This window comes from Gymnoscopelus braueri (genome assembly GCF_963280865.1).
Source record: "Gymnoscopelus braueri genome assembly, chromosome: 3".
NCBI lineage: Eukaryota > Metazoa > Chordata > Actinopteri > Myctophiformes > Myctophidae > Gymnoscopelus > Gymnoscopelus braueri.
Window position 1 is genome coordinate 31,420,548 of NC_137612.1, and position 14,139 is coordinate 31,434,686.

Sequence of the window (14,139 nt, forward strand, 5' to 3'; positions counted from 1 at the left end):
TGATCGGGATGAGGTGGAGAGGGGGGGGGGGGGGGGGGGGGGCGTCGGTCATGGGGGAGATGAAGAGAGAGAGGGATGTGGGGGTTGGGGGCCATATACTGTACAGTACATCACAGAGCATGACATTTCTGCATCTCTGATCCCAGCGCAGCCATGTGTGCACTTAACATGTACATGTTAAAGTGCGACCTATGCTTCGTTGTACGAAGGTGTCCCATGTCCAAACATTGTCGATTTACAACCGCGATGTGGTGCGCTGTGAGCTTGTAGATCTGCGATGTTTTGGCGCGGGACACTGTGGTGCAACAGTGTATAAATTAGGTATTACCGGTACTTTAATTCTGGGTCATATGTTGAGCTCTCCAAATATGAACAATATGAAGACAGAATTCATGTAAAATGTTAAGCAAACAAAGCTGCAAAAATTTATGTCCATCTCTGCATCGCCTCGCCTTTAACCTGAATTATTCAGAGGTCCGTTTTCAGTAAGACATATGTGTATATGTATACGAAGGAGGTATACTGTGGAATTGTAAAAGTACAGTATAGGAAGCATACCAAAAGTGTGGCGATTTCTAGTCGTATACTGTATGAATCATCAGCATTTTGGTAAATAGGCCAATTGTTGAACCATTTATCGACTTTTAACTCCCATCGGCCAGCAATTAGCTAACATGAATTCATCACCCTGGATCAGAAAGGGGAACAGCCTGACAAATGAAAGAGTCTGTGTTCTAAATATAGCCGTGCAGGCGTCGAGATATACAGCCACACATGCTCTGCCGCACACTGGCATGTGCTCCTCATGGACATGCATGTTAAATCACACTGTAAACCCCCACACACTGTACATGTATGTATGTATGTATGAACACAGGCAATGGCACACGCACACACACACACACACACACACACACACACACACACACACACACACACACACACACACACACACACACACAGAGGTGTATATATATAGACACTTACTGTACGGTACACACACACACACACACACACACACACACACACACACACACACACACACACACACACACACACACACACACACACACACACACACACACACACACACACACACACACACACACACACACACACACACACACACTGTACAAGAGTACAGGCACAGAAACAATATCCCTCCATCAGATTTGCTCAACACGATTGCTTGCATCATTGGGGGGGGGGGTTCACGTCGCAGATGATGACCTGTCCTCGATGGAGAGCCATTTATTCTACTTCAGCAGGTCAACCCCCCCCCCCCCTCCCAAAAAAAAGAAAAGAAAGAATGAAAAAAGATGCCTGCATTAAATTAAATATTCATGTTCCGAGCCGAATCTATTTTTATCATTAAGCCCTCACAGGTAAGAGTAAGAAGCCTAAGCATCTTTCATCTACAGCCTGTGTCTTCAGTGCATCCCTGAGAGCCCTGGGACACATGACAAAAAGGGGGATTTGTGCGCAACACAGAACAGTGACACTGAAATGAGGGAGGGAGGGGGAGAGACAGGGAGGCAAGTGCAAAGGGGTAAATGAGGGGGAGGCAAGTGCAAAGGGGTAAATGATGGGGAAGGGGGGGGGGGGAGAGGGAAGGGGAGACAAGTATACAAGGTGAAGCCAAAAGAGAGGGGAAAATAGGGGGGGATTGGGGGATTGTCTTGCTGGTACCCTTATTTGCTTGGCTCCGTCCATGACTTCTAAATGTGGTTTCGTGTAGCTTGTACAGTGGACCATGGCTCTTAGCAATGCCAGGTCTAGAGGTTTTATTCTAAATGCTACTATTACAACGGTTGGGGCAACCATACTCAAAATGTGCTTTGTACTAGCGCTGGGCGATATGACTTTTGCCTTGACGATTAATGAATGATTATTTAAATGTACACTGTTGTACAACAAATATAGTACAAAAATATTTGTCATGTTGATTTGTTGATAAATACAAAATATATACAGTGGGCTATTATTAAAAAAATGGATTAATTGATTAACCTTACATTATTATTATTATACAGCCAAATTAAGGCAGTTATTAGTTCTAAATATCGGTTTCGATATATATTCGATTAATTGCCCAGCCCTACTTTGTACAAATCACTAGCATTAGGCAAACACTGGCAAGAACCACGATAGGCAAAAAATGAGCCATTCCATGGACCAACAGGTAGATCAGCATCTCTCCAGGCTCCAGAGCAGAGGGGCTGGGCTGAGTGCTAGGGATTGGACAGGGCTCGTTTTGACAGCTGGGGGTGATGGGATTAGCAGCACTGGCAGGTTGGCATCTGTGATTGTGAGTGGAGTCGAGTGGAGTGCGTGTGCGTGTGTGTGTGTGTGCGTGTGCGTGTGCGTGTGCGTGTGTGTGTGTGAGCGAGCGTGTGTGTGTGTGAGCGTGCGTGAAAGAGTGTACCATATGCGATATGTGTTGTATGTTGCCAGGAGGACAGCAAATGGTCCACTACACCAGAAATGTGTGTTTGCTTCTGCATGTGTGTGTGTGTGTGTGTGTGTGTGTGTGTGTGTGTGTGTGTGTGTGTGTGTGTGTGTGTGTGTGTGTGTGTGTGTTTGAGTGCGCACGTGCGCATGTGTGTGCGTACTTGGGGATGTGCGTGTGTGCGTGCGTGCGCGTGCGTGCGTGCGTGCGTGCGTGCGTGCGTGCGTGCGTGCGTGCGTGCGTGCGTGCGTGCGTGCGTGCGTGCGTGCGATTACGTGTGCTCGAGATATGCATGTGAACGCGTGCATTCTGTAAGTGCTGTAATACCTTTACACTCACCAATCCTCCCTCATATGGAGCGAGCCCATTACTATTCCTGTCACAGCAGCCTTGCAGTAAAGAGCAGCAGCATCTCCGCCAGCAGCAGAGCAGGCAAGCACACGTACAATGCAGCGACACGAGCGTGTGCGTGCAAGCTCACGCACACACGCGCGCGCAAACGCTCTACCCCCCCTCTCTCTGTGATGACCGTCCGCTCACTGCCCCGAGGCTGTGCACGCAAACACGTGTAATTAACCACAAACACGATATGTTGTGCATTTACAGTATCGTCGGCGTATTGCGCTATTTTTTTTTCTCTCTGTAAACGTTTTGCACTCCGCATACCTCACGCACCGCTGTATTGGTTGCGTGTACAGTACGCGTGTGCACGTACTGTGTGTTATGTCTGCTCGCCTTGGTGGACACAGAAATTACGTGCGCGTGCGGTACGTGTGTGCGCCTGTGTGTACGTGTGTCATGCATGTGTGCTGTTCGCCGTTGTACTGTACTGTACGTGACATATTCCATCGTCACTCACCCTGGCTCTGTGCTCCTCCGTCCCCCTCCTCCGTGTCGGTCAGGTTGTTAAGCATCCTGGCCCCTCTTCGCCACTCTTCAGTGGAGGGATGTGGCTGATCTGGCTCTCTTCAGCCCCGCGCTCCACCGGTGTGTGATTGCCGCCACGGGAAGAAAAAAAAAAGACAGCAGGGGCACCAGCGTAGGTAGAAAATGCCAGCCAGTCTCTCCGCTCCTCCACTGCCCGTACTGAGTGAGGACGCACGAAGAGAGGCGGCGAAAGAGAGAGAGAGATAAGGATTTTTTTTCCCTCCGACTGTAGATCCTCCTCTTCTCAACGTCTCCTCTCCTCTGGCTTGCAAGCGTCTCTCTCTCTCTCTCTCTCTCTCTGTTGCTCCCTCTCCCTCTCTGTTTCTTTGCTGGTCTCTCTCTCTCTCTCTCTCTCTCTCTCTCTCTCCCCCTCTCTCTCTCTCTCCCCAGTAGGAGGAGGGAAACGAGGGAAGCTGCAGGAGTTTGGTGGATGATGGAATGCCTCGGAGTGGCACAGTTACTCTCTCTCTCTCTCTCTCTCTCTCTCTCTCTTTTTGCCTCCCCCACTACTGATCTCAATCTCCCACTCGCACACACACAAACACCGGCTCTGTCCTGTGCGGATGATGATGCTCTGTCAACAGCATCGCCGGCAAATGGGATTGTGTATTCAAATGGTATTAATTCTACTGTATCTATATATCTGCCCTCTCCCTCTCTCACTAATACTCAGCCTATCTCTCTCTCTCTCTCTCTCGTTTCTCCTCACAGCTGTCAGATACAGATTTGGTGGGTGATTGTGGAGACAGCAATGGATGTCGTTTGAAGAAGGAGGAAGCAGCAGGCAGTTGTCTCCCCTCAGTCAGAGCCTCTCTGCCCTGATGTTCCTGACCATGCAAGAGCACAACGCAGGGACTACCCCCCGTCTGTCTGTCTGTCCGTCCGTCCGTCCGTCGGCCTTGTGATCAAGCCCTTCGCAGCTTTAATGTTGGGTGCAAATAGCGTTCATCGTTTTCCTTCAAGGGATGGACTTTTTTCCCCCTAATAACCCTTGTCAACGATATCTGTGCATATGTCGTTGCCAAATACTTGCAAGTCTTGCATGCATACGGAATATGGCGGCGCATGCACAACTACACAGCGTTGTCTCAGCAAATGGGCACAAAACCCCATCGCTGGGCTTTGCCAATAATATTCCAACAAACGCAGATACATAGCGGACCACTCTCCATCATCTCTCTCTCTCTTCTCTCTCTCCACACTTACACAAAAACACACCTATGCATACATTGTGAGCCGAGCACAGGGTGGCCCTTTATTCTTTTTCCGTTTTTGTTTTTCTCATCCAATATATCTAGTGGGCAGAATGTTTGGCGCTCCACACAGCACCACTGTGGGCTCAGCAGCCAAGCCCCTGTGTCTCTCTGTCAATTAGAAGGCTCCATTTTGAACCATGCAGCTTCATTTATGTCTGGTACACTGTGTACTGTGTGCAAAAGAAATATGTGTGCAGTGAGAAGGCAATTTGTGATAGACAGACAGACAGACAGACAGAAAGACAGACAGACAGACAGACAGACAGACAGACAGACAGACAGACAGACAGACAGACAGACAGACAGACAGACAGACAGACAGACAGACAGACCTGTATAGGTATGTATAAGAATGCATGTACTGTACGTCTGAGTTTCTACATGGGTACATATGTGTGTGTGTGTGTGTGTGTGTGTGTTCATGTTTGTAGATGTCTGTCCTTGTGATGGAGATCTCACTCCAGAGGTACTGAAAGCAACCAATCTGAATAATTTATGTTCACACTGACGCCCATTCAAAATTCTAATAAACTCCTATTTCTAACAAACAAAATACACATATCACATTTCACCTGTTATTCCCTTTGTAATAAGTTACAGGTGGTTACAGGGGTGACACAAACACACATCGGGCACATGTTGCCCATCATGGTTTAATGAAGAAAACATGAGCCCCCATATGCACCAGATGTATTATTGATCCCACCCCTAATAACATGCCCCATCATTGTTAGTCAATTTTACTTTATGTTGATTGGATGCCACCACTGTCATTTGGACAGATGGTAGCAAACGGGAGTTTAATTTCCTAATAGCCTTCCATCAGCCACTATGTATTAGTCGACCAAGGTTCTTGGGTGACCCTGTGGTGAGTAGATGAGCCGGTTGAAAACTGTAGGGTAAAGATAATGGCCGGTGAGCCCCAAGTTGACAGTCTGATGCTGGAATGTTAACATAACAACAAACTCGAAATCCAATATCTCTCCCAGCCACCTGGCCTACACTAATAATAGCTAATTATAATACTAGCTTCACGAGATGTGTCAATGTGTGTATGCAAGAATTATACATTTAGTTTTTTTTCTACTGGCTAATGTGACTGAACACAGTAAGTTGTGGGATCATTGAAATTGTTTGCATTGTTATTCTTGTCATTTCGTATTAAAGTAGAGCATCAGAGCAAAAAAGAAATGTGTCACCTGCTTGGTTTAACCAAACAGGTTCCAAACTACTGCTTATTGGATTATGTGAAAAATCAGGCTTCAGGAGTTTTAGGAAATAATCTCAGTTCATGTGCAATTAACACCAACAATTATTTTGAATCATACCATTATGAAAACAGAGAAACACTACAAATACTGCACTCAGTAGAGTGCATACTTTGTAGGTATGCTAGACTAGACTCTATAGGGATAGTGTTGGCAGAGGTATGCACTCAGTAGAGCGCATACCTCTGCCCAACACTATCACAATATGCCCTTTCAACAGAGATACGACTGATGATGTCACTTTGACCTTACTCCAGGTAACACTCCCACCAACTTTCATGAAAACTTGGCCATCTATTACTACAGTTACATTATTTTGCCAACAGTCAGACACTTAAGATAATTTAATACGGAGATTTTTTTTTACAACTGCTCTGTCTGGAACATAAATGCTAATCAACTGAATTCCATTACGGTGACAAAAGGTGTTTTGTTCCCTCCCCAACTGCTGTTAAACCTACTGTATCCCAGAATGTATTGCATGTGAATAGCTGGAACGAGGTGAGAAAAAGGTAATTTTTGTCTGTGCAGCAGAGTTGTGACCAAGTCAGTATTAAATAAGTCATAACTAAGTCTCAAGTTTCAAAACTAAATCATGAGGGGCAAGATTTGCGTAAAGTCACAAGTCAATGTCTTCAGGTCAAGACAATTCACGAGTCACAAAGTTCAGGTGTCAAGTTCTCAAGTCTCAACAGTAGCGTGTTTTAACAATAAATCTAAATAAAATTGAATATCCATGTATAGCAAAGGCAAGGATCACCAGTCTCTCTTTTTGGGAAGCTTTACTTTCCATTTCCATATTTACAAAGAGCAGAGGCAAGAGCTACAATAATGCACAATGCATTTTGACCCTGTAATCTTCCACAGACAACGTCGCTGCCTGAGGTTCAATTTAATTAGATTCAAATGTTAGAAATGTAATAACGTATGCACAATACCAGCCACTCAAGAGATTATTCTGTCAGGAATGCACAGTTAAAAATAACTCTGATTGTGTGAACCATTACATTCTACAACAGGCCTATTTTGCAGCCATTACATTTAATCATGTTTAAGTTAGTCTCGCATGGCCTCACTCTGAATGGTGGTCTGGGGAAACTCACGTTAGAAACAGTGGATAGAATGAGTGAGCAGCTCACTCATTCGGGCGTGGCTAAACTGTGATTAAGTGGTGACATACAGTAGTGTAAATACCAAATGAGATCGAAACAGCTTATTAATGAAAACTAAACTTTCTGAAAATATTTGAAAACATTGCCTCAGGTATATCGCTCTGCACGATATAGCATAATTTAAAGACATCCACAAGTTATAATAATCAGATGTGCTACGGGAAGCTTGGGTGCTACCAAGCTTATCTGACTTTTATCTGGCTATGGATTTATTTGTAGTATTATTTGTTTTATACGGTCAGTCCTAATATGGATGAGCAAGGACCTGATTGAGCTCTAGGGAACGGCCCCATTCTATCCACATTTTACTTCAAAATTCCCCAAGGTTTTATTTCTGATAATGCAAGCCTGGGATCCGAGGCAATGGGTCTAGGGCCCCTTCGCTTTTACCCTCTCGCCAAAATTATTTCAAAGTCATGAATCCGTGTATCCCCGCTAATGCCCCTATACTGTAACAATTACGGTAAAAAGATATTTCAATGGGGCGTAAATTAAGACTATAGTCCTTCCCGCAGGTTGCCCAGGTTCGATTCCACCCGGGCCCCTTCCTACATGGCATCCCCTCAAAGCAGAAATGCCGGGGGCATTTGAATCATTCCCTTCCGCTCTAAGACATTAGGTAAAATAAAGCATGCTAAAACATGAAAGAGGAGGAAAATGGTAATGAGCTGTGAGTTCAATCAGGTACGACAACTTCTGGAGATAAGAACCTCTTTTGCAACACTGTACAGATGAACAGATGAATTAAATCAAATTGCTCTCTGCAACTACCCCTATTGCTCATTTATGTTTAAATGAACATAAACCGATGACATTAACCACAAATAACATCCCCACAACACATTCCCCATGGCAAATAATAACACAGCAATAGAACAATGACAGCCACAGACGAGCCTCAGCCAACAAACAGCACGTACGCTACAATGTTCACACGCTAATACAAAGAGAGAATTCAAAGTCCATTGGGCCGCTGCTTCAATGTGTGAGCCAGAGCCTATATCACTTGAGCAAACTGAAATGTTCAAATCACACACTTTGTAGCCTATGTCATGAATGAAAATAATGTCACAGACGGTGGTCCCTCACGTGGCTCCAGTTCCCTTGAGACTGCGTGCCTCCGAAATGGTTTAGTCAGTAATGGGGGAGATGCGAGGCGGCTATGCACGGATTTTTCAGTTGTCTATGCACGGAATGACACTCCGTGCAACGTATACTAAGTCGTGTGAGATCGGGTTGGTGTGAGAGAGAGAGAGAGGAAGAGAGGACGAGAGGAAGAGAGGAAGAGAGAAAGAGAGAGAAAGAGAGAGAGAGAGATGCGGAGAAATAGAGAAAATGAGACTATTGGTTGTATAAAAACTTTGCTGTATATGTTTCTGATTTGACTGTTGTTGTTAACTTTGTTGTCATGATGACAACATAATTTGTACCTCTGCTGTCCCCTCTGCTGTCCCCCCCCCCCCCCCCACCCACGTAAAAACTTGTTTCAGCACCACTGATCAGAGCTTATGTTCAATTTTATTGAAAATGTTCAATGTTCAAAAAACTATGGACCTTATTTTGGGGAAAGTAGAGTGAAGCTCAGTCAACAGTGTTGTGGGTGGGGCATGGCGACAGACGTATTGTCCATACAGCAGAAGGGGCGGAGTAAACACAGGAAAGTGGCGATGTGGGCTGGATTAGGCTGAATATAATTATTATCAGTGGGTAAAGTACGTTGCAGGTGGATTCAATCATGACCAATCAAATGATCACTTTTCATTACCTTTAAGAGCAGTGCTTCCCGCTCAGTGAAACAGTAATGATAATGTTCTCATAATGTTCAGCCTGTTCACATGGAAGAAAACTCTTGGTTATGTAATTTCTGCTTTCTGTCATTGACAGATCTACAGCACCTCAAACAGAAAAATTATCTGGGGAGGAAATAACAAATGGTGTTAATATACAGTATCAGACACAGGTCCTATATGAGAAGTGTTTCTCAGTGTAAAGCTAAGTTCGTAAATCAAATTCATAACCTGCAAATACATTATTATCAATGTCTGCAAATTGACAACTGTGTGGAACTGGGAGAATTTTTGCTCAGGGTCCACGTGGAAATATAGCGGATAAACATGCCACCTCGCCTCCGGAAATTGTCAATTCACCCATCCACTGCATGCCTAACGCCAAACCGCCTCATACAAAATAGGGCCCTATTATACCTACTGTAACTGGAAATTGTCCAAAGGGTAGTCACCAAAATCAGTAGGGTTTATCCTGGAAGCTGCCTGTATATCTTGTCTGAAAGGTTGATGTTTTGGAGTTGGCAATCCAGCCAGTAGTTTTTCTTGTTTGGGGGGTAAAATGTATGCAAGTGCAAACTCTAGCCTAATGGTGGCACTAGATGAAAGGCCATAGGGTCACCAAAATCAACCATCTTCTGGGGTCGTGTCTATTCAACCTGGGGTGAAAATGACAAACTTGCATAACACTAACTGGTCTGTATCTACCGGTAGGTTGACTGTAGGGAATATTATTATAACTACTGGACGTTGAAAACAAGCGTTGACAAGTTTAACAAGTACAGGATGATAAAGGGTGTAAACACTAGATGGGCCAGAATTTACAAAAGCTTTTGGCTGCCTTAAAGGGATACTTCACTTTCACATAAAATAAACATTAAAAATAAATATTAAAAAAAAATGAAAGAAGTTATGGCAAAATAAAGGCCCCCTCACACATTAGTAGGACACTCTAATGCGTGAGGGGGCCGTGATTTTTCCATTACTTTTTTCATTTATTTTTAATATATTTTTTAAATGTTTATTTTATGTGAAAGTGAATTATCCCTTTAAGGGCAACCCAGATGAATGTTTTAACCACTAAATATAAATATATCAGATCTACAAGCTCAAGCTCTCAAGCTCACAACGCAGCACATTGCGGCGTGTTGTGAGCTTGTGGATTGGCTATTTTTGGCGAAGAGATTTAGTGTAGACTGGTCCAAGAACAGTTCTAATTTAGGTCCGTTTTACTATAAGAATAGAGGGTTTACGTGGTTAATGGTTATATGGTGTGGGCTAAATGGTTTGTCGTGACAGAGACCAAAGAGCAAAAAGAAAAAAGCATCATGAAGGACAAACATCAGCCCAGCAACAGACTGTGCCTTTGGGGACAGGCAGGCAAGTGCCTGAAGTGCCATAAAGCTCAAGGCTCTAGACTCAGCAAGAGCTTTTTGTCCTGAGGCTGTCAGAGCCCTAGCCTGAACAAGGACAAAAAAAAGCCTCTATCTGTAAAAACCCTTTATTGTATTTTGCACACGTTCTAATTTGCACTCTACTATGTACGGTATATATGTATACCGCTGATTCATATCCATTCTAAATTATTTCCCCACAAAAGTGTGCATGGGAGTGTAGATAATATTACAGTATTATGCACACTCCCATGCACACATTTTACCCCTATCTCCGTCTCTTAACATGTACTATTCGCATCTAAATTGTTTACCTCACATTTAATTATTTACTATATGCGGTATTATCACTATTATTATCTTGGTATATTGTAATTGTTAGCATGTTAGCATGCAGAGAATACCACACCCACATGTTTCTGCTGGTACCTGTATGAGTGAGTGACAAATAAACCCTCTTGCATCTTGAAGACTACGAGTCTAATCTGACAGATCCTGATGAGTCACCAATTGGAGCAATTTCTGCTTGTGTGTGTGTGCGTGTGCGTGTGCGTGTGGCCGTGTGCGTGTCCGTTTCATGGATCAGTTAGGATTAAGGTTAAGGATTAGATCGGTTATGGTTAGGATAAGGTAAGAATAAATGCAAGTCAATGCAATGACCTCAAAAGTGAGCAAACCCATTGCGTGTGAGTGTTTGCGTGTGCGTGAGTGTGTGTGTGTGTGTGTGTTGGTGCGAAACATAATGTAGGGTAATATGCCCTTGGGCAATGAGCCGCTAGAGTCAATAGGAAGGGTTGTTGAAATCAGAACGTAACAAGATGCCATGGCAGCTAGAGGGCTGTGGGTTTGGCAGCAGAGAGAGAGAGAGAGAGAGACAGCGAGCGAGGGAGAGAGACAGCGAGCGAGGGAGAGAGACAGGGGGAGAGCAAGCAAAGGGGTCTATAGACAATCAATTATGCCTCAATGCATAATATCTCTGACTCGTGACTCTGACATTCTGGCTGAAGTTAAGCCTGATTTATTTATACTTACTGTAGTTGTGTGCCGGTGATCGTGCACACAAAAAATAGCAGATCTACAAGATCACAACGCATCGCAGCTTGTAGGCTTGTGTGCGACACCGGTGTGCAGCTAAGTATAACTCAGGCCTTATATTTCATTGCTGTCGGGTAGATGTGTCACAGTCAGTGTCACATAATTTGTTTTGCTATTTTTGAATCTGAATTCTGAAAAGTAACAATTTTGGACATAGGGGAGAACGGGGTAAGATGAACCACTTTTTACTTATGTTGACCTCTAGGCAAGGAAAAATGAGATGGAAGTACAATCTAAACATCTACTAAAACTTCAAGATGTCTTCTATCAATTGAAATAATGAGTGTGCATCTATGACAAATGGTTGTAAAAATATGGGTTCTCAAAAAAATCATGTGGTTCAACTTGCCCCAGGTAAGGGGTAAGTTGATCCTAGTCAAGGGGTAAATTTACCCATATGATATTTTGCATTTTCAAGTTTAAACTTGAACAAATAATGTATTCACGTATCAACAATAATTTAATAACACATTTCCCTTTTGCAAATAGTCTTATTTATTTTCTTAATGGTATTTAAAGAATATAAAACCAATTAAATAATGTGTGTTATTCAGAACCTTTTAATATTTGCAATTGTTAATACAATATTGAAAACTTCTCTTAAATGAGTGTATTCATCCAAATGAACGGTCATTCAGCATAATTTGAGAAGAATAGTCATAATGAAAAATATGAATGGTGATTAATATTAGGATAATTGGTTCAATTTACCCCAAGGCATTTGGTTCATCTTGCCCCATGGCCACCATTTTGACCTAACCTGGCTAGCTTAATGCTTCAGGCTAATCTTTAGCTAAATGATTCACATGGTTTTATACATTGGAATATCACCAACATGCATGATATATAAGTTTCAACCTGGGTACATTTGCTTTAAAATAAAAATCATTATACCAGAAAAGTAAAAAATTAACTTTGACCAGCAAAAAACACTTTTTTGTGTAGAAATATGCTTATCACTTTGCCCATGTGTCTCTCAACTTCACAGCCAGGTGGAAATGATGGGTGTGTCCTGATTTTAAGGTCACATGACAACTCATGTGTATAGTTCTAAAGATACAGGGGGTGGTTCAACTTACCCAGAGGTTCATCTTACCCCGTTCTCCCCTATACGTGTTCCACCCGACAGCAACGATTTGTTGACTGTGTGATTATGTGCTGGCTGATGTGTATGTATACTGTATTGTGTGTGTATGAGGACACAAACACAGAAGTACGCGTAGAGCCCCACATGCGCATCCGTGACGTGTTTCTCCCAATGGACCCTCCCTCCATTAAAAGGACATTTTTCAAGATGCTTTCGGAGGCCAAAAGGTTAAATGTACAAACTGTCACATTTAAATGTCACACAACTTTAAGCAGACCTCCAGACAGGGGCAGGAGGCGTGGTGGAAGACATTTAGGTTGAGTGACGTGTTAGTAAACAAAGCCTCGTCCAGGTCGTATTGACCCGGGCCACCACCACCCCTCAAGGCTTCACTAATGAACAGAGCAGCTCACAGATACTCCTAAAATATTTTTAATGATGACAAGACGTGGTCCAAAGAAATTCAATTACAGCTGTAATTGTGGAGAACAAGGACCCGCTGACCTCCTACAACAACTTCAAATTAGTGTACGGGGTGGGTGGGGAGGGGGGGGGGGTAGATGACAGTGAAATATGATGAGGAGGAGGAGGGAGATGGGTGGCAGAGAGATAGTGGGAAGGGAATAAGGCCCTATTATGCCCGTCTTATTTCCACGTCTTATGCGGTAACTAAGTCATAACGCCACCATCTTGGGCAGCAGTAGCAGCACTGAGCACATTTGAGAAACATAACGATGTGTGTCCACTTGTTGCACTGAGATACCATTCACTTCCTTGCTATTTGATTTGGAAAAATGCCTGATGATGGGGAGTGACACGCAGCAACGGCCGCCGGGATCGGGACTCGAACCCGCGACACGTTGTCAGGCTACATTGTAGCCTAGGTGCCCGGACCGCTACGCCAGCATTACACGCACGCAGATCTCGGGAGTCACGGGGGAAAAAAGTAGCCGTGCGCGATAATCCATTGCAGAGCTGTGGCCTGTTGAAAATGCCTTGTTTTGACCGTAAAGCAAGAGGAACGGAGAGATAAGGGATTTCCCCATAGGAAATAAACAGGACGTATTTTTTTTTACTTCTGTGTCAATTCTGGGTCTGACGTCATCTGGCAGTGAAAGCATCATTCAGAAGCTAGCCAACATCGCCATCTGGTGGAAAACCACTGAAAAGCCCCAACACGTATAACGCGTCCATGGCACTGTGGACCAAGTGCCAACGGACGCGTCAGCATGTCCATGGCAATCAAAGAGTTAAGACTTGCATAATAGGGCCCAAGGAATGGAGGGATAAATATACCATATAGATTTTTGGCAAATACGCTCTTGGATCAACTCGCTATTAGGAAATGAGAACAATAGCAGCAGCTAGTAGTAAGTAGGTAAGTCAGTAAGAAATCAGAGCACTCTCGTAAGAGCGCATTAATCATTTTGTAGTTTACGAATGAGAACTGGTTAGCCCGAGCAGAACAGTTAATGGTATTGCCATCCTATATTAAATTTGCCTAGAGGGTGGATCACAAACGTAACATGCAGACCTGCGAGGCGCACGGTTGCTCCGATCCGCACCAAACTTGGCACAAACACTGGTCAGGGGTCTGCCATCAGAATAGCCATACCAGGTGCCAAGTGGGCCCCTGGGTGCCACAGGCGCACCGTTGCTCCAATCTGCACCACACTTGGCACAAACACTGTTCAGGGGTCTGCCATA

At 44.0% G+C, this 14,139-nt stretch overlaps 1 protein-coding gene across 3 annotated transcripts in view; it reads right to left on the minus strand.

The window, feature by feature from the left end:
- slc12a5a (solute carrier family 12 member 5a) overlaps positions 1–14,139 on the minus strand; it is a gene marked incomplete at its 5' end in the record, with an annotated part of 197,374 nt that overhangs the window by 100,620 nt on the left and 82,615 nt on the right. The window contains one exon of one of the 3 annotated variants that reach the window (XM_080422665.1): positions 3,309–3,363. The exons of the other annotated variants lie outside the window; for them this stretch is intronic. Within the exon in view, the coding sequence (XP_080278791.1) occupies positions 3,309–3,363 (55 nt within the window). Of the gene's footprint in view, positions 1–3,308; positions 3,364–14,139 lie in introns of those variants that run through there. 3 annotated transcript variants of the gene reach the window in all.